The sequence below is a fragment of the Aricia agestis genome, chromosome 9 (assembly GCF_905147365.1).
Source record: "Aricia agestis chromosome 9, ilAriAges1.1, whole genome shotgun sequence".
NCBI classification, from domain to species: Eukaryota; Metazoa; Arthropoda; class Insecta; order Lepidoptera; family Lycaenidae; genus Aricia; species Aricia agestis.
The window spans coordinates 10,562,323-10,586,759 of record NC_056414.1 but is presented as its reverse complement, the minus strand read 5'-3'; the positions used below and the strand labels follow the sequence as shown (position 1 = coordinate 10,586,759).

The 24,437-nt window shown below is 36.6% G+C and overlaps 2 protein-coding genes across 5 annotated transcripts; one reads left to right on the top strand and one right to left on the bottom strand.

Moving 5' to 3' along the window:
• The first annotated feature begins 706 nt into the window (after positions 1–706).
• On the top strand, positions 707–16,240 carry LOC121730762 (cilia- and flagella-associated protein 57). 4 transcript variants are annotated; one of them, XM_042119927.1, is made up of 22 exons: positions 707–809; positions 886–1,035; positions 1,408–1,687; positions 2,612–2,728; positions 3,895–4,052; positions 4,273–4,391; positions 4,629–4,734; positions 4,992–5,133; positions 6,721–6,925; positions 8,001–8,218; positions 8,918–9,066; positions 9,527–9,941; positions 10,081–10,221; positions 10,291–10,431; positions 10,509–10,652; positions 10,731–10,962; positions 11,157–11,350; positions 12,390–12,486; positions 13,740–13,909; positions 14,368–14,547; positions 15,075–15,263; positions 15,910–16,240. In XM_042119927.1, the coding sequence occupies exons 1-22, from the start codon at positions 745–747 to the stop codon at positions 16,012–16,014; spliced, it is 3,717 nt and encodes a 1,238-aa protein (XP_041975861.1). In that variant the 5' UTR covers positions 707–744; the 3' UTR covers positions 16,015–16,240. The 4 variants fall into 4 exon arrangements, with proteins under 4 accessions (XP_041975861.1, XP_041975862.1, XP_041975863.1 ...); XM_042119928.1 differs by lacking the exon at positions 12,390–12,486 and adding an exon at positions 11,616–11,712; XM_042119929.1 differs by lacking the exons at positions 13,740–13,909; positions 14,368–14,547; positions 15,075–15,263; positions 15,910–16,240 and adding an exon at positions 11,616–11,712 and having other exon boundaries at positions 12,390–12,463.
• A 198-nt stretch (positions 16,241–16,438) lies between these two features.
• LOC121730766 (probable very-long-chain enoyl-CoA reductase art-1) lies at positions 16,439–20,324 on the bottom strand. The gene is made up of 6 exons (XM_042119944.1): positions 20,309–20,324; positions 19,991–20,056; positions 19,556–19,914; positions 19,207–19,423; positions 18,879–19,071; positions 16,439–16,924 (listed from the first exon to the last, which is right to left on the bottom strand). Exons 2-6 carry the CDS (start codon positions 19,994–19,996, stop codon positions 16,797–16,799), a joined length of 903 nt encoding a protein of 300 aa, XP_041975878.1. The 5' UTR covers positions 19,997–20,056; positions 20,309–20,324; the 3' UTR covers positions 16,439–16,796.
• Positions 20,325–24,437: the final 4,113 nt, after the last annotated feature.

Below are 24,437 nucleotides of genomic sequence, written 5' to 3'. Positions count from 1 at the left end.
TGACCCAGACATTCTCCTTTGTGGGCTAATAAACCAAATTATTTCAAGGGCGTTCTGTAAAGAAATTGCTTGGGAACTACGAATAATAAAAACTATGGGAGCCATGGGCGTAGCCAGGATTCTATATGGGGGGGGGGGGGGGGGGGGGCAGATTATACATATGAGTATATCTCACAATAGTCTTTCTTGAAGGTGAGATAAAAATTAAAAACAAAATTTGATTGAATGATCCCATGATGGGAACAACAACTTTGCTATCTCGTACTTATGAAAAGTTTCACACTGTGTAAAGACGTTACAGAAGTACTAGGTATGTTTTGTAATATGTCATACTACTTTTCTAAAGTAAAGTAAAAGTTTCTAAAATCTAAACTATCGGATAAGTTCAAAACACGTACCTAAAACGTCTGCTTACGCCTTACACAGTGTGGATTTTTTATAAGTAAATGACCATATTTATTTATTCTATGGCCTTGGTTTCTCTAAGCCATTCATTTCATTGTTTTCCTTGCATTTTGCGCCCTTAATAATTTCAGAAGTATATTTATTCATATATATCCTTTATGAAAGCGGTGTGCTGGGCTGTTTGAACAATGTCTTAGCCGCCATGACCCAGAAAACGTTTTGTCAGTTGCCAAGACAACTGTAGTGATTATATTCTCTTTGATTGCTGTATGTTAATTGACTTCCTTAAAGCTTTGTTTACTCAATAACCATTCGTATACATACAAAATATCTCGGGAAATGGCTGTAAATTCACCACCAAATCTTGTAGCGCGATGCTTTTTTGGCCTACGAACAGATATACAGTAAGCCCACGAGCATCTCTAAGCGTAATGCTAACGGTTTGAACTCGTAAGCGATTACTCATGTGTTTACTTTCAGATACAATGCCCATTATCTCTCCGACTCCGAGGTTTTGTACCCGGCCGGCGGCGTCATCGTCATACATAACCATCTACAAAAGAAACAAAAGTTTATCAAACTTCAAGACAAACACAAACCAATAAAATCTCTGGTGCTGGCTCCAAACAGGTAATTCGTCAATCATCTGAGCAATGCATGTTTTATCACGTAGGCCATTTGAGCAGGAAAAATTGAACATAACGGATTTAAAATGTCAGCATTTTGCCGGATCCTTTCCCCCGTATCAAGTGGCTTTGGCGTCAGTCGTAATCCGTGAATAATGTCTCCATCCTACCGGCCTATAAAGAATTGTGCACTTGTGCAATACTATACTGCACTTGTGCAACACGAAACTTGAACGATCTCTGAATGATAACTTCTTCCAGGACTTTTCTACTAAATAATGTAATATCTCCTCACACTGGTTTCCGTGACGGTCCCCAGTTTCATTATAAATTCTATGTGAAACTTTGACAGTAGGTATAATGAGTTTAATTTCAGGCGATGGCTGGCTCTAAACGAAATAGCCGACGAAGGGCAGAAGCCCATAATCACAATCTACGACTTAAACATAAATAAGAGGAGGAAGATCCTTACAGTGCCCTTCGAGAATTCTACGGCTCGGGAGTTCGCCTGTCTGCAGTTCACACACGATTCCAAGTACCTAGTGGCAGTCACTGGCGAGCCAGACTGGTACTTGTACTACTACAACTGGGATAAAGGAAAGGTGGAGAGCCACGCCAAAGCTCAGAATCCTAGCGGACAAGGAACCGTTGATAGCGTAAGTTATTCTATAAGTGCAGGTGCAGCAAAACAAAATGATATTATTAATACTTTAGAGCGCTTACAGACGAACGGCACTTGATGACGGCACGCGTCGAATGTGAAAGAAACAGCGCTTGTTTGCATGTTACTTCTGAGTTTTGACTTAAGTATATTATAACAATATTTTTGTATGAAAAACGCTCCAGTGTCATGAATTTGCCGCTGCTACTTTCATAGTAAACTCTATACAAGGGACACACACACATCCTTAAGTTTTAACCCTGTGACCTTCCTATACAATATTATTCAGCTCTATAATATGAAATAGCTTGAACTTTGTTCGTTGAAATACGAACAAAGGTCAAGCAATTTAATTGATGATAATCTATAATATTGCATGATGTGATTCTATTGCACGTTCATGACAACTGTAAGGCTGCGTTCACACATTCATTGTCAGTTACTAGTGTTACAACACGACCTAACAAATTAAATTTTGATTCCTAAATCTATGTAAATCCATGAATCGATTTTCCAAATTACGCCATGTAGTTGTGGGATATGTGCGTGGTGGCCAAAGGAAGACCTTCCGAACGAGCTAGGTGGTATGCTCGGTCAGGCCGAAGCCCACGTGATACATTTCAGCTGTCGTATACATACCGACGCGCTCAGAAAACTTCGATAGCGCGATGCAGGAATGTTAGGTGAATTGTGGGTACCGCCACATAGTTAATAAATTTAAGAATCTAAAATGCCAGCAGCATTGAGCCGCCATAGAGCTGATATCTATTTATTAATAACTAGACTAAGCGACAGATTTACGAGCAGAAAGGAAATATTATGTCTTCTTGTAACTAAAACCTGTCAGTTTCTCTATTATTTTGAATCCTATTGTGGCTAAGTCTAGTTCTCAATAATCTTCTAGTTTTGATCTGCTCAGGTACAATGCAACCCGACGGATGCGACGCTAATAGTGGTGTCCGGTCCGTACACGTTTCGCATTATGAACGTCGCCGAAACCGTATGGCGGCAGTGGGGCTGGTGTAAGGCGGAAAATGTAAGTTTTTTTAAGCTACATTAATTAATTTAAGTTTAAGAGGAGTCCACACCGCTCTTTTTTCCATACAAACGTTATCCCCTGTTTCCTCCCTGGATAATGCTTGTAGAGTTATAATTTTTTTCCTGAATACCTACGGCCACTAATGCAATGTGCCTATGTTTTCTTTTTTTTCATAATTTAATTATTAAATAAGATATAAACGTTCAAAAACCCAAAAAATTACCAGATTTTCCGCTTTTTTTTTTCATTTAGACAGATTTAGATACATTATACAAAAAAAGCAAAACATAGGAACACAGCTCAAGCCTTTCTTTAATCTTTAATAACAAAAAGTACTTAAATCGGTTAAGTTTTGGAGAAGGACTCAGGGGACAACGAATCGTTGATTTTCTGCAGTCTTTGTCTCTATCGCGTTCTGCGGTATAGGCTTGAGGTAAGGGAGACAGCTATAGATATTACACGTACTTATTTTTCATTTCTCTAGCCCCTGGTGTATCCTCTTAAGAATAACCTTGCTTTGAAAATTATTCGCGTCAACAATTTGAAGTTGCCTGAAAAAGAGCATTTCAAAATGAACTTTGCATTAATACAATGTAGCTAACAATCGAACACATCGAGTATCGAATTGCTTTTCACATCTTTATTACATTTATATCTGTGTTGTGTTAAATCAGATTTTTCACTGCTCCTAATTTTCTTGCAACTTTCGAATTCCGGCACAAACAGTCCCAGGCTTCCCATTAATATTTTAACTAAGTATTTATATATTATAGATTGCTAAATATTCATCCCTATCGTGAATTATTGCTATCTAGACGTGGGAGAGCAATGCTTCGGCACGAATGGGCCGGCTCGACCGGAGAAATACCACGTTCTCACAGAAAACCGGCGTGAATCAGCGTTTGTGCTGTGTTTCGCCGAGTGAGTGCGTTTACCGGAGGCCCAATCTCCAACCCTATTCCCTATCCTACCCTCCCCTATTCCCTTCCCTTCCCGTCCCTACCCTCTCCTATTACCCTATTGAGCTTAAAAGGCCGGCAACGCACCTGCAGCTCTTCTGATGCTGCGAGTGTCTATGGGCGACGGAAGTTGCTTTCCATCAGGTGACCCGTTTGCTCGTTTGTCCCCTTATTTCATAAAAAAAATGTACACTAATTTTTCAGACAATCGTCACTTCTTGTATGTGGTTGACTCCTGACAGGATTTTGTTTGGAACGAGCAAGGGAGTGATCATGATGGTGGAGAATGGCGAGCTGCGACAAAATTGCATATTTAAAGCCATGGAAGTCATAGACATGTCATTGAAGAAGACAGAAATCGAGTAAGTAGTCTACGAAATCTTAAAGCAACACAATACGATCATTTTTGTAACTCCTGTAAACGATATCCAACCACGGACCCCTTGTGTGATATGATCACAGAGCCCGAGAGACGTGCTAAAGTTGATTTGGGATTCGTTATGAAATAAGTGAGAAGAAAATTGACTTTTTGGATAGGAAGGGCAAGGAGGCTGATATTTTTTTAATATTTTTTATTCCAAGGGTTGAAGAACCAGATAAAACGAGCGTAGCTACGAAACAACTGGACGCGGGCTCAAGTAGCGATACTGTCGACAGTGCAGAAGCACACCCTGTTACAAGTTTGGTCAGTTTTCCTAAAGGTTAGTTCTTTACTTATCTTACTACAAGATGCTTTTCAGTACTTCTCGCAGAGCAAACAAACAAACAAACAAACAAAAAAGCAGAACTTATTCAACAGCGCAGAAACCGTACATTTTTCGGAATTAAAACTATCCAATGTCCTTTCCCGGGATTCAAAGCATCATAGACGGACGGACGGACGAACAAACAGACTGATAAAAATACATTAAAAAATCACTTAATTTTTCTATTTTCAGGGTTTGCATATGCCTGTGGTCCCGGCTTCGTCCATATGTTCGAGAAGGAATCACCGCATCATTGGAGGAAGAGAAATCTTTATAGGATTTCAAGAAAATCTTACAAGTAGGAATCAAATACTTGCTAGCTTGTGCCTATAGCACCTGGGCGAGAAAACTAAGTTAGAACTTAGAACAGCATCCCACGGAAACACTGTGCTTTTTTCGGACAAAAATTAGCCTATGGGGTAATTCACAGCTTAAACTGTGATCAAAATCTCAATTGGTTTAAGAATTAAGAAACATGCACGCTTACAAACATTTACCCTTTAATTTGTTCTACGCATATTATAAACAACTATCATAAAGGCCTTTAATTTTCAGACATACCCGGGAGTACCCAGTGTGGTCACCCTTGGATACAGTCCGCCATATAGCGGTGGATCCCAGTCAGGAAACGTTGCTCATTACCACGATGAGAAAACAGCTTTACTACGTAAAATTATTCGGTCAGCACATACTACAGGTATCAATGAATCCTTCACATATTTCAAGCATAATTTATAATTTTGAAAGAATGCATGAATACATAGAGGAGATCTTTATTCTTCTACAAAGAAGTAGAGATAAAATAGGGTATAATAAAATTTAATAGTCATGGAAATAGTTAAGGCTTTAGAATCTAGATTAAAACTTAGGCTACTTCTGCCTTAAAAATTACAATGGTTCCGTAGAATTTTGACAAAATTAGTCAGCAGTCGACTAAATAATTCCTATCTACAAGGGCTGCTATTTATTTATCCGGAATTAAAAAAAGAAACAAACATATATCATTTAATATGGTTTTATTGCTTTTCAAAATATTCGCCGCGATGATCGACACACTTTTGCATACGCTGGAACCAATTTTCATAGCACTTTTTCCATTCTGATTGAGGTATCTCCAAAACGTGCATTTTGAACGCATCAACAGCCTCTTCGCGGCTCGAAAAACGTTGACCACGTAATTTGTTCTTCGCGTATGGAAATAAAAAGAAATCGTTAGGTGCCAAATCAGGGCTGTACGGCGGATGACCAGTCAATTCGATCTTTTGACCCTCCAAAAACTGAGTTGTTTCAGCTGAGGTGTGACAGCTAGCATTGTCGTGATGTAATATGATTCTGCGTTGTCGGTTGTCCTTTCTTATTTCTTCAAAGACTTCTGGTAAACAAATGGTCGTATACCATTCAAAATTAACCGTTTTACGATTCTCTAATGTCACTGTAGCCACATGTCCATTAATTCCAAAAAAACACTCGACCATTTGCTTCAAAGTACTTTTTGCACGAGTAACTTTTGTTGGTTTCGGCTCATCTCGGAACACCCACACCGTTGACTGTTGTTTAGTTTCGGGGTCATATGCATAGATCCAAGATTCATCACCTGTGTAGATATTATAAACGGCTTTTGACGTACCACGGTTGTATTTTTTTATCATTTTTTTGCACCAATCGACACGAGCCCGTTTTTGATCGATTGTCAAGTTGTGCGGAATCCAACGCGAACATATTTTTTTTACAGCCAAATGTTCGTGTAATATCTTATGTATGCTCGTCATACTTATGCCTAAGGACGCCTCTTTCTCGCGATATGTAACATGACGATCACGCATTATTAGTTCCCGCACAGCATCTATATTTTGTGGGACAACAGCTGTTTTTGGGCGACCTTCTTTATTTTCATCCGTGAGCATAGACCGCCCACGATAAAACTCACTGTACCAGTGATAAACAGTGGTTTTTGATGGTGCTTCATCTCCAAAAGTTGCGGTGAGTTGAATAAAGCACTGTTGTTGATTTAGCCCACGCCGAAAATCGTAGTAAATCATTGCACGAAAATGTTCACGCGTTAAATCCATGGCAAATGAAGACACGCAATTTTCAAAATGACGCCACAATGGAAAAATAATTGACAGTCACATGAAACAAAATGTATTCTTCAACCAAAGAGTTCTATTTTCAAATGTTGTCATTACTTTTTAAATATTGTTCTTGTAAGTGGCCAGTTCCGGATACATAAATAGCAGCCCTCGTAGGAGCTTTGTATTCTAACACACAAAAACAATATTTTCAGAACCCTGAAATACCCTTCATAGAACTCGGTCCAGCTATGCATTACGGTAAGATCAACTCTCTATCGCTGTGCGCGTGGAAGTCAATATTCATGACGTCGGGAGAGGAAGACAAGAGCATCAGGATATGGAACTATGTGACTGATGAAGTAGAGCTGATCAAGCTTTATCAGGAGGAAATACACTGTGTGTCTCTACATCCAACTGGTAAGTGACCAAAAGCTTCAGATATTCAGAATTGCCCCCAACAATTTAGGCCACCAAGAAAAATTTAAGATGGTTGTCCGATCCTTGCCGCAAAAAAAAAAGTGCCAATTCTAGGCTAGTAACTATAGGTTTCATTGTCTAAGGACCAATGCCGGTGCTGCTTTGTAGTTGCGTAGAGCAAATAGAAACCTATAGGTCATAAAGTGGCATTTTATTTAGCTTTGTTGGTCGCGGTCGCTTACGGCATGGATTTGAAAGGCACCTTTAAAATAAATGTCATGTTATCCTATTCATTACTCTTATTAATCACTGAAAAGGCATGATGTTTTTAACAAACCAGCGCAAGCAGGCCTAAGTTTGTCGGTATCATAAGTTTTAGTTCAGTTCAGTTTAATCACTGAAATTGTTCCAATCGCGTTCGCAATCGATAAGTGGTTTAGGAAAAGAGTCATCGTCTATAAAGCAATCTTATCGGCAATCGCCAAGTAAATTATCCTACGCGTTACGTTTACGCCCAATCTAACAAATGGGCCTATTTGGGGATATGAACCCCGCTTAGTGGAAATTAATCGAGAAATTTCTACTCGAAATCCTTGTAATAAAGGATTTCGATTTATCACAGATCTGTAAAGTCGAAAGTGCGTGTTTGACTGCATGTTATCTCGTAAACACCACTAAATCGATTGTGTTCGTACAGTTATGGAGATACTTTGAGTTTATTCCCGTCAGATAAGCGAATCTCTGCGCAAAAGAATTTCCTGGCAACATAAAGTCAAATCTTACAAATTTTCACTAAAAACTTCGATTATGAAGAAAGTTTGAGTTAGTCATACATTTTTGTCCATTCTTCCATGCTAATTATTATAAATGCGATAGTGACATGTCTGTTACGCCTCTTCACGCCTGAATCCATACGCTGAATCGATTTTGCTGAACTTTGGTATGGAGACACTTTGATTCCCATGAAGGGTCAAGGGATATACCGGACCTGAAAAGTGTACGGTTCCTGCGCGACAAAGGAATTTTCGCCCAACAGCGTTGCGGGCTTCATCTAGTGCTAAATATTATGTTACAGGACTCTTCGCGATAGTCGGGTTTTCTGACAAGTTGCGTTACATGGTGGTACTGATCGACGACTTCGAAGTGATGAGGGAGTTCCCTATACGGAACTGTAAGAGGGCTCAGTTTAGTACCAACGGGCACATGTTCGCGGCTGTCAACGGTCAGGTCATACAAGTCTTCTCGTCCGTGTCCTTCCAGAATATCTACAATCTTAAAGGGCATAATGGAAGGGTAAGTGGAGCAAAAATAAGTTTTAGTACACACGTAACGATAAGACTGCATAGATTGATCACAGTAGATATACTTAATCATTTTATAAGAGGACGAGTATGTAATACTGTATACAGGGTGTAACAAAACTAAGTGATAATACTTTAGGATGTGTACGACTGTACGTGTTCCTTGTAAAGAGTTCACTGTGAAAGTAGCAGCGCTGAAAGACCAAATTTTTTTCACTTTTGTATGATGAAGCGCGCCATAGCGTTTCCCCATACAAAAGTAAAAAAAAAATTTGGTCTTTCAGCGCTGCTACTTTCACAGTGAACTCTCTACAAGGAACACTTACACACCCTAAAGTATTATCACTTAGTTTTGTTACACCTTGTATACCTATGTAAACATATTTTCGTGGCTGTCATTTTATAATATGCGTATTCCGTATCTATTTATAAGATATCTATACCTACCACAGAATATATATTAGTTGTACCAAACTATACTTAATGCAAAAAAAAATGTTAGATGATGTTTTGTCCTTGTCTGTCAAGGAAATCTAGAACTCATCAGACAAGAACAAAAATTGTTTAACTGATCTTTTAATGTGACCATATTATGCAGTTGTCGTCACCTGTAGCATGTCACCCTCTGAGTGACTCAGAAAGTTGCACTGCAATGTCATTCCTCTATCCTACTTTGTTTCATTGTTCCAAGATAACTTGCCTCGCTTGGTCCTCCTGTGATTTGACTCTCGTATCTTGTGGTACGGAAGGAGCAGTCTATGAATGGAGTACATCAACAGGACAGAGAGTTGGCGAAATAATACTCAAGACCAACCAATTCAACGCCTGTGCAGTAAACAGGTAGATTTTAGCATCAATTTTCCTGTCAAGCGTGCTATACGTCTAGTTATATTACTTGTGATAAATGAACAACGTGTTGAATTTGGTTACGTAATACAATACTGTGACCCGCAAAGACGCTCGTAAGGATGCAATAAATATGAGTTAGTATTCGTTAGCATACTATAACTTTTTTTTTATTAAATAAGGGGGCAAACGAGCAAACGGGTCACCTGATGGTAAGCAACTACCGTCGCCCATGGACACTCGCAACATCAGAAGAGCTGCAGGTGCGTTGCCGGCCTTTTAAGAGGGTATACGCTCTTTTCTTGAAGGTTTGCAGGTCGTATCGGTCCGGTAATACTGCTGGTGACAGTTCATTCACTTTATACAACCATAATAATTATGACTACACAAATAGCATGATGTGATTATTTTTAACACGTCCTGATAAATTACTAGCATTATTCTCACATTTCAGTATCGGAAAAACAACTTATGCTGTTGGAACGGATGGTGAACTAAAAGAAATTGGCGCTAATATAATCCGAAGAAATTTGAGTTTGATTGGGTGTGGGCTAGATACAATAGTTCTATCAAGATCTGATATAATGCTATTCGTTACTGGGGGCGAAGGGGGAGTTACTGGTGTACAACTACCTTTACTAGATAAAGCTATATTCAACGAATTCCACATGCACAATAAGAAAGTAACTGCAATTGCCCTGGCGTATGATGACCAGACCCTAGTATCGGTTGCAGAGGATTCGTCGATTTGTATATGGAGACTAACTAACGCTGATGGTAGAGCTATAGCATTAGATAAAGATTTCGCGTATTCCAAAGAAATACTCATAAGCAAAAAGGATTTGCAAGATAAAATTAATAACATAAATGTAAGTTCTTTTGTTGAATTTATTATACTTAAATCTCGAGTCTATTCACGGCAAAAGAAAGTAAACATAAAGTAAAATATAAATACAAATAGAAAGCATATAATATAAAGTATTTTTAACTTAAAATCCTACGTTTTAGTTACTGAGCACAAGGATGAGTGAATTGGAAACAGAACACACGTATCAACTTCGACAATCAGAAGCGTTACACGCGGAGAAATTGAAAGAAGTACACGAAGGGTATTGTGTAGCTATTGAAGAACTCAAGGCTAAGAATGAGGTTAAAATAAGTAATAACAAGTTAAGTGTTTTTGATGGAACATTTAAATATCTCTCTTATATATTGTAGCAAATGGAAAATGAACACACGCACGAAATTGGTATGATACAACAAGACATAGTAAAGCTACGGACTGGTCACGAAAGAACATTACAAGCTTTGGAAGCAGATTTCAATGTTAAATTGATAAATGAATACGACAGGTATCAGGTAAATACTTTATATTAGAGTTATTATTACAATATACTTTTGAGGATAGAGTAATTATTACTATCATACAATTTTAGTCCTTGGAAGACAAGACGGCTCGTATGAGACAAGAATACGAAGAAAGACTTGAAGAGCTTGCTGAAAGTAAGCGTAACGCTTTGAGAGAAGTTAATCGTACGTTCGAAGCTAAATTAGAAGAAAAAGATGTTTTGCTGCAAGAGGTGAGTCCTAAGATTAATACTAATCATAAAAAATTACAAAAAAAAACAATTCAATTTAATAGTGGAAATTTAATTTAGCTACAAGAACAAGCGGACCTAGAAAAAAAGGAACACGAAACTATAAAAGCATCGATTGAAGAGGATGCAGATAGAGAGATCATAGAAATAAGAACCGCGTACGAAATACAACTGAAAGAAGAAAAAGACGCCAACGTGCGATTGAAAGGAGAAACGGGCCTCATGAAAAAGAAACTAATATCAGCGCATAAGGAAATTGATGACTTCAAACATCAAGTATCACAATTGAAAGGTCTGATTTTAAAAAAAACTTTTTTTTATTTACACTTACATAGTTAAAATATACTAAACAGAATAAATCCAATCCCAATTTCCACTGTCATGTCATAAATAAATGACTGTTTTTAATGTTCTAAAGGTTACTTTTTTCTCATTAAACATTATTTATGTTTCTGTGAAGTTACACTTAACTTTTTGTATTTTTAGCGGAACATAAACAATTTCAAAAAGTTATATCTTCCCTCGAAAAAGATGTAACTGATCTAAAGAAAGAAATAGCGGAAAGAGATGGCACTATACAAGACAAAGAAAAAAGAATATACGAGTTGAAACGCAGAAAGCAAGAGTTGGAAAAATACAAATTCGTTTTGAATTTCAAGATCACGGAATTAAAGAATCAGGTAAAAAGCTCCTTACTATCCATACTGATCTGTTTGTCTGTCTGTTACCTCTTCACGCCCAAACCGCGTATGGAGATCCGAGATACTTTGAATCCCGGCAAAGGACAAAGGATACTTTCATCCTAGATGAAAAATGTACGGTTCCTCGCGATAAACGAATTTTGGCGTTACGGAATTGCGGGCGTCAACTAGTCGAATAAAAAAATTAAAAGTAAAAGTTGACCAGAACACAATAGTCTTATGAGTCCTCTATAAATATGTGTAGATCGAACCCAAGCAACTAGAAATTCAGGAGTTGAAGGTACAAATTGATGATATGGAAAACGAGGAGGCGAAACTTCTGAAAATAAAACATGAGCTAGGTATCAAAATAGCTACGCTTTTAGATAAAGAGCTACTGACAAAGTTGGGGCAGATGCTAAGAAGCCACTGACCTCCATTTTACAAGTACGCTGGACTTACAGCTATTTTTTGTGCCTATTTGAAGCGGAAGAGAACTAAATCTGACGTAAAAATGACGTTTGAAAGTCGCCATATTGGCGCTGATAGCAGTAGCAGTAGTGAGAGTACTTGGAACTAATACTAGTGATGACAACCAATAACGATTGAGCGGCCATTTGCAAGTTACGTCAGGTTTAGTTCTCTTCCCCCGCATTGGGGGCGCTGATTCCGCTTCAAATAGGCACAAAAACAGTTGGTATCATAAGTCCAGCATACTTGGATAATGGAGATCAGTGTAAGAAGCTAACTTGTTTATTACTTCTTTGGACTTGCGAGCTTAGCATGATCACAGTAGAAATGAGAAAGAATAGATTATTAACTATTCTACTGAAACAAACCCTCTCTATAGTGTTTATAGCTTGTGAGTGGTGATAATTGGGGCTACCAGTACATATTATTATTTTAACCTAAAAAAATCAGCTTGCCTCAGAATCTGCTCTAACTCTGGGGCTATTTAATGAAACCTCTAGAAACAACCTGTAGTTGCCAGTATCTGTTTAATCAAAAAAGTTACAGCTGTTTTATAATATCGCAACAGATCGTGCCGTTAGAACGTGAAATAATCGTTAGAAAGAACCGCACTCTTGAACTGGAGGTGTCTTTAGAAACTCTCCTAAAGCAAAAGGCATTTCGTGGTAAATTGCAATTTTTATAATCAGTTGTAATTTTTTTTTGTAATAAGTCCTTTTAGATGCAAGTATTTCACACTTATTCGTTAGTTCCTAGTAGCTTTGTATGATTGTAAGTGTGATAATTATTGCACCGCCATGTGTAGATTTCCGTTTTATTATGCAACAAACTAATGTAGTTGAGTAAACATGAAAACATTTAACACACACAAACCTTTATTATTTTTTGGATTTTTATTTTGGTCGTACTTGTTTTGATGTTTTATGACTGTAGTTATTTGGATATAGTTAGTTTCAATGTATTTTTGTAAAAAAATATCCGTTCCAACATGTAACCATAAGGTAAGTACAGGATGCTGAGAAGGACAAACAAATGCATACATTGTAAAGGTACCTTTAATTATATTATTTTGTGTTTTTTTTTCGTACAAGCAAGAAACTCAGAAGGTTCCTTGAGAGTCAAGTGTTGAAAAAATTATTTTTACAGTCAATACTCTACGTAATATGAGGTCAGAGTTTGCGTACATTTGAACAAAGATTATACAAGTACCGAGGTTACCTGAGTATTTAGTATTGTTCTACACAAGCCATCTTTATGTTCGTATTCGCTTAGCTGCTAGTTTTTTAGTTACTATTCGCGTTAAGATGGCAGTAAAAATACATTATACAATACTTCAAGGATGCCCTCGCCCCTTATGCAAACGCGCAACGTCATTTAAAATCATTGTGCATGTAGCCAAATAATGAATTAACCCTGGTGTTTTGCATCCACATCGACTACAGACTCATCCTAGTGTCAAATTAATACATTATTAATACCCTTTTGCACGCGTGATGTAACGTCTTCTTAACGCGAAAAGACTAAACTTGTCTACTGCAAACTATAACTGAGAATAATAGGTACTTACCTAATTTTCCCACTTTTCTTTTAAATACTTCTGTAATCTTCCGATCGAGCAAGATTAAGCCTTGCCGATCTCAGAAACTTCAATAGCGCGATGTAGGATTGTGCGTGTGCCAGTACAACTTGCGTTGTACGTCCGCCTCACTTCTTTTACTTGCCCCACATGTAGAACACATGTAGTTTACAAGTTATATCAACTCCTTATGACGTCATCAAATATTATTTTCTTCTATTAATATCTGAGTTATTTTTTTACATTCTGAATTCTTATACGTAGTACATAATATTATGAACTTAGTTTTCCTCTTGTTTCCATTCCTCCGGGCTTTCTGGCTATAAAAACTTTTTTCTGTAGAACTCAAAATCGGCCAGCTGAATGAGAAAGTGCTGTCTGCAAAACGGGACTTCATACATGAGTTAAACAAAAACGTGACCTTCAAAAATACACTGAAGAAGATCAAAATCGACCTCCATAACATGACCGCCACAATTCAAGATCCAACGAAGTTAAAAGTCCGTATTAAGGTTAGTATGGCCATGCATAAATAAAAGGAAGATATTGCCTATTATTTATCAATAAAGTGCTCCAAAGCTTTAAATGAACGTGGACGGGGCGCTGCTGGTAAAGGAGAACTGTCAAAATGACGTTTTTGTATGATAAAAGCGTTAGTTCCTTTTCTCGCCACGTTCATTTAAAGCCTTGTCGAGCTGTAGTAAAGCTAATGTCACAAAATATTGGAGGTTTCACAGCATAATTATTTATTTACGACAAAATCTTTATTTTGCTCTTTGACAGCTTATTCATATCACCCTTGAAGTTAATATTATATTCGAACTTACAAACGGTAAAGTGCGATCGCGTAGTGGGTAGAATTTGTCTCTCTGTCATTGACTAGCATCGCTTAAAATACTTGGCTATTTTCAAGTTTCGCAACGTACCTAAATACAAGCATACTGAAAAAATGTATCCCCCGTTCTCGCAGGATTTATTCCACAAGTATGTGGAAGATGACGAATTTCTCCAAGTTCGCAAAGGAGAAGAGGAGGCAATGGGAGAGTTTAACCGCCAGAGAGACCACTTGGAGCGGCAGATAGCCGGTCTCAAGACGCAGCTGGCCAAGTCGCAGGGAGGAGCTAAGGGGGATGTCGTGAGGATAATGGATGTTAGTATAATATTATGCAATTGAGCGTTTCAACATTTAACATTACCATGCTAAATGTTGAAACGTTATATATTTTTAGGAACATTGGTTATCGAACACGTAGAATATGATAGATCAAAGACCGAGTTACTACGTGTTCAGTGACCGGGTCGGGGTAAAAAAAATCTACGTTTTCATACAGAGCTATGAGAAAACTGTCAAATGAGTTTCAATATTACAATTATTATAATTTATGTGATATTGCATACTTTGTTCATTCTTTTTTGGACAAAGTATCCATAAAAATTTCCCTCCTACAAGCATACATGAAATAACCTGCTTGTAGCAGTGAAACTAATATGACATTTTCCAATAGCTTATCTGTACAAAAGCATTTTTTGTGCTATTGGTTACATTCAATATTTGACGCTGCTAAAGAGACTAGCAGTCGATACAAACTGGAGTAGTGGGAAAAACGATTTGACAGCTATCTGCATCTGTACTAAAGCATACATTTCGTGATATTGCTACATCTAATATGTCCATAGGAAAACTGTACCCTGCTAGAGGAGATAAACAGTCTCCGACATGAGCTGGCGGCGACGCGGGCGAGGTGCGGGGAGATGGAGTCGCTGCTCGGGCTGCACGCCGCGCCGCCGGCCGCCGCGCGCGATATACTAAGACACGCCACAGAGGACCGCGACAGACTCGACGACGTGTATAGACAGAGGGTCAAAGTATACACATCTAGAGATAGACAGTCTCCGACTAAGGGTCAATTCAGACCGCAACATGACGCGTAGATGCATTTCTGAATTGACAAATTTCAATTGCGTGTGACGTCTGGCAAATCTGTCAAATCCATACAAATTTTGAAATTATATATATAATATATATAAATATTATAATTATTAAAATAATTATAATATTTATATATAAATATAAATATATATTTACGCGTCGCGTTGCGATCTGAATTGACCCTTAAAGATAGGTTACACAGGTCGCAGTGCGAGCAGCTGAAGTGACAGTAGGCAGCTACTGTGCCTGCAATTGCTACATTTGCACTTGTTTACCAAATACCAATGATATTCTACGTTACTAACGTAACTAGATTGGAAGTTTACGGTAGCAACGCGTTGCCACTTCGAAGATGCCTGCAGGCATATCTCACATACATAATGACATAAAGAATATATGACTTGACATTGTCTTTTGAACAAAAAAATGGTTACGCATTTCTGAGAATCTTTTGTAAGACATTGCTACTCTAGTATTTTAGAAACTCATTGCCAAATACATTATTATTCAGGTCTAATATTAGTATTAAAAAATCATAATACGATCCATGTTATGGTCTAAAGTTAATCACACATTTCTCAGGAAAAAGAAGAAGTCATTGCATCTCTGAGAAATGAAAATGAACGACTTTTGGACAAACTGCGTTCTACGACTGAAAATCGCGAACTACTCAATGAAGAAACTTAATATATTATCTGTGTATGTAATATAATATATACATAGGTTCCTCTTTGATCTTAAATGTTTGTCATTATACTATAGATAGGCCATAGGGCATTAAAGCAACTGTTTGCTGCAAATATCGTCTTTTATTATAAAAAATTCTTAATTAAATGCTTTTCAGACATTTCTTTACATTACTTATGTAAGGATGTATTAGAATAACTTCACTCATTAATATAATGTTTAGCGTTCTACTAGCTAAATATTACAACAATAAGCGTGTTTACACACAGCGCCGCAGCGGCAGCGTTTTCAGCCGCCGCGGTAAAGAATCGCCTCCGCGGCGGCGCCGTATGTAAGGGCAAATAGAAACACAAGGATGAGTAATGGAGCGGCACCGCTATGGCGGCGGCGTTTGTGTAAACAGCCTAAATAAAAATTTGCCGAAAACATTGCAACTATAATTTAAATTAAAGCCTGCACCTAGTATTACATAATTCCGATAAATAATAAAAAATCTTATTAGTTATGACTAAAGTTCAATTTGGCAAGCGAATGATCGCCGGCACTTTAACATTAACCTTCTTACTAATAAAAATACTACACTGTATACTACATACATTATGTTTTTCAATGTTTTATAATAACTACCACAAAAGCACTTTCTAACGAAAAGGCTTTTCCAACATATCAGGCGTGTGCCAAACTTTGTATGTATAATTACTATGTCTGTAACAGTGTAAATCTTTCCATCAGTCAGAGCAAGAAAGTTAAGAGTAATTCTAGAAAATTCAATTTCAATCAGCTTATAAAATGAATGGCAAAATAGCTTTACGTCCTTTGGGGTAGTCAGGGAACTCCTTCTTGTAGTTGCGGTGTTTGCCGAGCGCCCAAACCGCCATCTGGTACAACCCAGCCAGTGTGAACAGACCAGCTGAAAAAAACAAATGTGTATGTAGTATAGTTAAATATACATTTCACATTTGCATGGTTATCTAGAGCCATATTGTGACTTTATTGGTACACGAGTACCTATAAATATACAATAATATATGGCAAATGTTTGTAGACTTTAAGATTGGATTTGGATATTTTGATTGGGTTTTGTGAAATATGTTTCGATATAAACAGTGTTGGAAATCCACTCTCAACTAGGATGTATGACATTTTGTACAGGGAACTCTTACACTTTTTTTTTATCTGTGTACTGTTCATTTTTATTGAATAAGGCATTTTCGAACTATCGTCCTATAAATAATGTTCTTGGTTAGGATTTAAAGGTTGCTTGTGTGATACAAGTTTGAATTTTACATTGTTACTAAAACTCACCCAATAAAATAAAATGACGAAGAAAATTACAATATTTACCTACTAGATTATAATACATTAAAATGAAAGATCTATTGGTGGTTGATCTTTTTGTGTATGTTAACTTTTTGTTAGAAATGAAGTGAAGCGAGAAATAGAGCACAAAGTCTAAGGTTTGGCATGTATAATTAATTCTTAATTATTATTCATGTATACATCAACATGCTTGAAAGGCCAAACTAATTCTATTAGTTACACAAGTTTGTTAAATCAACAGTGAGTAGTTCCTAAAATAATAATAATGCCAAATTAAAGAGTACTAATTAATTAAAAAGCCTTGTGGTATCACAAATAATTATAACTAAAATGTGGTAACTGGTATACCATATGAAGGGTCCACTGCAATTGTGATGAATGTCCTTTAAGTTGTTAGTTTTAAGATAATTGAGTTTTTAAATTTAGAGCAGTATAAACGAAACGAAACGGTAAAGATTATTTTAAAGGAAATGCCTGTGACATTGAGCGTTTTAGCCGTGTAACCGAAATATAAAAACATATTTATCACGGAACTATAAGCGATATTGCTAATTTTGTAAATACATTTTAAAGATATTATTTCAAGTGACCATTCGGCATTAACCGTTAAGATTTTAATTTTTTTAGACGTTTATCATTATTTTGCAGTGGACCCTTCATAAAAAATATGTAATTAACTAACTTGTTTCCACAACAATTTTATGATAACTAGTTTATTAACAGACAACTTATTAATAAACAGGTTCAACAACATTTTGATAACCTTAAATTCGGTACTGAAATGGACAATAATAATTATAAAGGGACCTTGCTTTCTATATTGACAGGAAACCATATTTAATTTCCTGTTATTTAATTAAAATAGTTTAATTAAATAACAGGAAAAGTATTGGATTATAATTTATATATTATTGTACTTATTGGAATAAAAATAAATTATTATGATAAGAATAGTTTTTCTTTTTTTTGTTACTTGACTGGCACCTACACAATTTTGTTCTTGTATCGCCCAAAGGTTGACTGGCAGATAATGCCATTAGGCATTAGGCCACCCTTTGTACTTTTATGTGCAAGTTTTTTAAATAAATAAATAAATAATAGTCATCAGTAAATACCATAATGGTATTGTAGACAATAACAACAATGGTTTTAGATTATTGAATAGTTGAATAAAATAATTATAGGAATATGACTTTCTCATAATAATTAATTGTAAGTTTGTTTGTTGCAAGTTTAATTTCATGTATGGGGTTTCTGTTTGATTAAGCACTTAAAACAACATATACGATTATATCATAGCAAGTTAAATATACTTAACCTTCAATACCTTTTGTGTCTGTTTCACAATCACTTCATAAGTGACAATTAGTTTATGGCATCTCTAAGTTATGTATGTATAAAGTACATTTTAACCCATCAATCGTGGAATAACGAGGCACAATAGCTTATCTATTGTTATCGCGGCCGGATGAGGCCGCTTAGGGCTTCATGAATTAAATCATACTTTTAATTCAACAAAAATCCAATAGAAAGTGTTTACTAACCTGGTGCACATTTCGTCATAATTGTGAAGAATATCCATGAACCAACTTCGTATGTATAGTTGGGGCAGGACACAAGGTTGAATAATTTTGTGAATGGATTGCTGTCGGGCTTTGGAATGCGTCTCACTTTGGTGCCTGGAGGACGGAGGTTTTTGAAGAGCAGGTGAATACTCAAGTTGCCCAGCTCGCAGACCTGAAATTCATAGTATAAATACTTTATGTACTTGTAGAAAAATTTGTTCTTTAGCAGATGCTGATAATGTTTGGTGGCTGACAGCTTGTTGTAAATACAATTAACAAAAATAATTTTTAATCACAATATACTTACAATGAAGCCTGCAAGACCTACAACAACATAGGTATTACTTGGAGCTGTATAGAGTGGGTGGTTGATGTGATATGCAATGTAAAGGGTGAACAGCCAATAGTAAGAACAGTTCTTAAATAAATTCCTCAAGGGCATAGTGCCATGGGAGAAACGATGAACGAATAGTGTCTCCAGTAATCTTTTTGCGTAATGGGCTGACCAGCAAATTGTTGCCAATCTGTAAATAAAATTAATAACATTCTAAATTTATTATTTCTAAATTCTATCTATTATTATTAAGGCTATCATCACTTCATTTTTTGACACATCACATTCCACATTACAAAAAATAATGTTTTTTTTTACTTACGTTGCTACACTGCTTGGAGGAGATGTAACCTCTCCAAACAGCAGCCAGGGCCTTTGGTAAACCCAAAGATAAACAAAAAGAGGACCAGCATACTCAGCCAGAAAAACATTTCTCCAAGATATTTGGGGACCAAGATCTTGTAAATACAATTTTGCACCATCAGTAATATTTAGAGATTTTAAAGTAGTTTCATCCTTTTGGGATCTTCCTTTTGCCTCGACCTTGATAGATTGTCTATCCGGGTACAGGGATTTTTTGAGATTTTGGTGAATTTTATCTTTCACATTTCTTATGTTGGCATCTTCACTCACTTTTATTTTACCAATTGGCTTGGATCCCGAAACACTTAAAATTTCAATCTAAAACAATAATATATAAAAAAGTATAGTTTGTGAGACTATCACATTAAAGTGAATTAATATCAAATTGATTTACCTCCATTTTCCGGTAAAATATAAATCTTTATCTGAGCAACTGTTTGTTGCTGCTTTTCGGCAAGCCCTGTTGATAATACTGAAGTTATACTAACTGGAATTAGGTACCTATATCGTGAAGGCAAAGGTCAAAAGCAGCAAGTTATGTTTAAAGTAAAAGCCGCTGCTTGAATTAAATTGCGCTGTGAATTAAAAGGTAATGATAGAAACTTAAAGCAGTAACTTGAAATACTTGCAAGTCAGGTTTACCGTAACCAGAATATTAACTCAATAAATTATTCATACAATTTAAACAAATAGGTTTTCCAATTTTACTTACCTACTCGGAAAAGTGATAATTAACTGGATTTGACGACAAACAGCAAACTGACGAGTGACGAGTGCTGACACTGACAAGTGACGAATGACGATGCAGTGTTTGCACTTTGCAGAAATGACATTTATGAAATCGGTGTTGCTACCAACTAAAAATCGTGAGAAATAGGGAGATTGCTACCAACTAAAAATCAGGAGAAATAGGGAGATTGCTGCCTAAATAAATCAAATTATAACACGTGTTAAAGTTATTAATCATTAGCCTCCTTCTTGCAGCTTAGACAATAGGCGTAGTTTGCATCTTTAATATTACTGCTTGCCTGTAAGCAAACTCCGGGGGTGTTTCCCACTCTTTTTTTATATTTTTGTAGTCTTTTTCTTTTTGTTTCGAACGTACCACTACTAGTGGTTGGAAAATCACTGTCTGAGTCTTAACTAGACATTTGATTTGCGTTAATACAATATGGGAAGTTGCGTATCGGACGAATGATTAGAAAATGAAAAATTGAAAAATGAAAATTGAAAATTTGAAACCTGTCGCATTCATATCGACGTATATAAAAAATATATTCCCCTACAATAATATTCAACTTTAGTGAGCCTAATTGTAAATGAATTACAGCCTAAATTTGCTTGTTTATTGAAAGGCCAATCTAATGCCTTGCCCCTTGGGGAATAACCCTAACTTTGGGAATAAATTAATAATAATAATAAAAATGTTAAATTTGGTGTTACAAACTACAAAATGAATATAAATTAAGTTTAATGTTCTAAGATTGAGTAAATCGGGAGATTATACCCTAAAATCGTTTTATCGGTATTTGTTTGCAAAAATCGGGAGATCTACCGATAAATCGGTAACTTTTACAACACTGTAACAATGATTGATGACGTTTGATTTTGGTTTTTGACCATAGACTTAATTTAAACTGTCGTATAGGTTTATATTTTTGACGGAGGCGGGGATTGTCATTGTCAAATCTCAAATCTGTCATTTATTTTTAACAAAAAAATACAACAGACGATATTAAAATAATGTTGCTATGAGTGAATACATTTTGTGGCGTTTTTAATGCCTGCTTCACAATCTCGGGAGAATGTGAGAAATGTGAATGTGGAAGCGACTCGCGTATTCTTCTCATGTTTTCCGGCTCTTGTCGGTTTTTTTGTTGCGAGACAAAGGAACGCGAGAGCGTGAGGACAGGCGAGAACATAATGTATTGACTCCACAGTCCACACTCGCATGTTTCTCAGTAATGAGCAATCCGTCTGAAGCGCGAGATACTGATCATACTGAGAACATGATATTTTATTTTCAGTACAATATTTTGTATTAGGGTTTAGGATCACTGACCTCCATTATAGTTGGGGATGGGAAGAGGGAGCAGCTCGAGCGTGTCAGATAATCAGTTTTTTTTTAATGAGATAAGGGGGCGAACGAGCAAACGGGTCACCTGATGGAAAGCAACTTCCGTCGCCCATGAACACTCGCAGCATCAGAAGAGCTACAGGTGCGTTGCCGGCCTTTTAAGAGGGAATAGGGGAGAGTAGGGATGGGAAGGGAATAGGGGAAAACGTGGTATTTCTCCGGTCGAGCCAACCCATTCGTGCCGAAGCATGGCTCTTCCACGTATAAAGTTCTATAATCTTTTTAAAGGTATAGATAAAATATGTATTTTATGTAGTATATTCCATTAATAATTATTTCGATGTTAAAATTTTCAATAAATAAAATTAACTCTTACGCTCTCTCCAGTCAGATAGTACCTCAATAGGAATTGCAATCGAAATTATCGATTTCGTATTGACATATTTTCAGTGGTGCCGGCGATTTAAGATGGCCGCCCTTTTTTATCGATTTGATTTCGATTCAACAGAGTCAATCTCTATAGACATAAGTTCCGTTTCATGCATCTGACTTTTCAAATGTTTTCGTAACAATAATTTTATACTCCTATTTCACAGTTCACAGTTAGCATTTAGCAACTTTTAGTTTTTATTCATAGATGTAATATAATTTATTACATTTTGATTTTTTTTTTGTTTTCTTGTAAAAAAAAACCCGTCGCAAGGAATATGAAAGCTGTCACCCATATCATCTTAAACCGCACAAACTATAGTAAAATGAAAACTCGTATTGGATGACTTATAATATCTTAGATATTTTTTAAATTTACAAAACAATATTATGGTTATAACTGATTATTTTTGTGCCAACCCTACTTCAAAATTTCTTGCCAGAAAACAATGGATCATAAAAGTGGGACCAATCGCCAGATGAAAAAATGTTAAAAATTAATATCTGGTCATTGGGCCCACTGGGCCTAAAAACCTTGGGACGAAACACCAGAGTACTCATCCGATCGACGTCATCTGACACATAATTTCAGATGCTCGCCGGAAATCGAATGCACTCTGCTCATATATTTTGTGTCTGACGTATGAATTGTCAGATGCCGGCGTTCCGGCGGGCGTCTGACATTATGTGTCAGATGACGTCGATCGGATGGCAGTTCAAATGTTTCTGATCAGAAAATTGGATCGCGCTCTCTCTTACATTTTGTACTGAGCCGAGTGAGCTCGAACTCGCCGGAAAGAAATTTCGGATAGTGTGCGGTGTGGCGGTCCGGCCGACGTTCAAATGTTTCGTATCAGAAATTTTGGACAATGTGCGGCCGAACAAAATTTTAAATTGCATGCATTGACAAATTTGACAGATAAGTGAAACAAAAGATACGAAATGCCATTTACATAAAAGAGACAGGTCTATTTTTAAACGTCGAACTGCAAAGTTTCTTGTGCGTAGAGAGTAACATAAATAGCCGTAGAGTGGACACTTGATACAAAAGTATTAGGCTGGCCGCACATAGCCGGAAAGTCTCTCTGAATTAATAATCGGAAATTCATAATCTGAATTTCGGCACCTTGCCTTACACATATCTTAAAAATTCAGATTGATCAGTAGTCTCGTGATTCTCCGCACATATAAACGTCTTTATGGAAGAAGAATTAATACTAATAGAATTGCTTTTGGCTCTATATAATAAAAACAAGAAATACAAACGCAAATACTGGGTTCATCCTTTATCGTCGTCGGTATCGTCAGTATCATTCTTACAGATCGATCTGAGAAATTCATAATCTGAAAAAATCAGAATGTGTGTGGAGTATACCGATATTGTATGGTATTCCGGTCTTTCTGAATTAATAATATAAATTCAGATTATGAATTCAGAGTAAGGCTGGCCTCACATAGCCGGAATTTCATAATCGCAAATTCATATTCTTACAGATCGATCTATGAAATTCATAATCTGAAAAAATCAGAATGTGTGTGGAGCGTACTGATATTGTATGGTATTCCAGTCTTTCTGAATTAATAATAATATGAATTTCCGAAATTATGGAATTCCGGCTGTGTGAGGCCAGCCTCAGTAGGTAAGAAATGAAATAACTTGTTTAAATATCGGTGTATAAGCGTCAAAAGCGTGTAATGTTATGTCCTACTTACTAGGACATAACAAAGGAGTCGGTCTGCATAATATTTCATGTAATAAAAGTGTTAATAAAGGTTTTTAGTGAACATTTAAACTCTCAAGCTATTACCGTTCTTGAGTTACAGCCACGGGCGTATTATATATGTCGTAGGATGATTTCTCTACGACATATATAATACGCCCGTGGCTGTAACTGTAAGGGGGAGGGGGGGTTTATATCCACGTGTTTGAGGCATTCTATGGCCATTCTTATGGTTTATTATTTAGCGGAACCACAAAACTCAACAATATCTAGCATTAAATGTTCACTAAAAACCTATAATAACACTTTTATTACATGAAATATGCCGACCGACTCCTTTGTTATGTCCTAGTAAGTAGGACATAACATTACACGCTGTTGACGCTTATACACCGATATAAGGCTCTCTCCAGCATAAACCTATAATGCTATATTAAGTCTATGCTCTCCAGTATATAGTACCTCAATGGTGTTGAGGATATCAAAAATATTTTTCTTATACATGTACCTCACCGATTTTAATCGACGAGGTACATATTATATTATTGTCGAAATTGGACATGTAAGATGGATAGTAATGGGGGGGGGGGGGGGGGGGGTTCCGGACCTCCAGG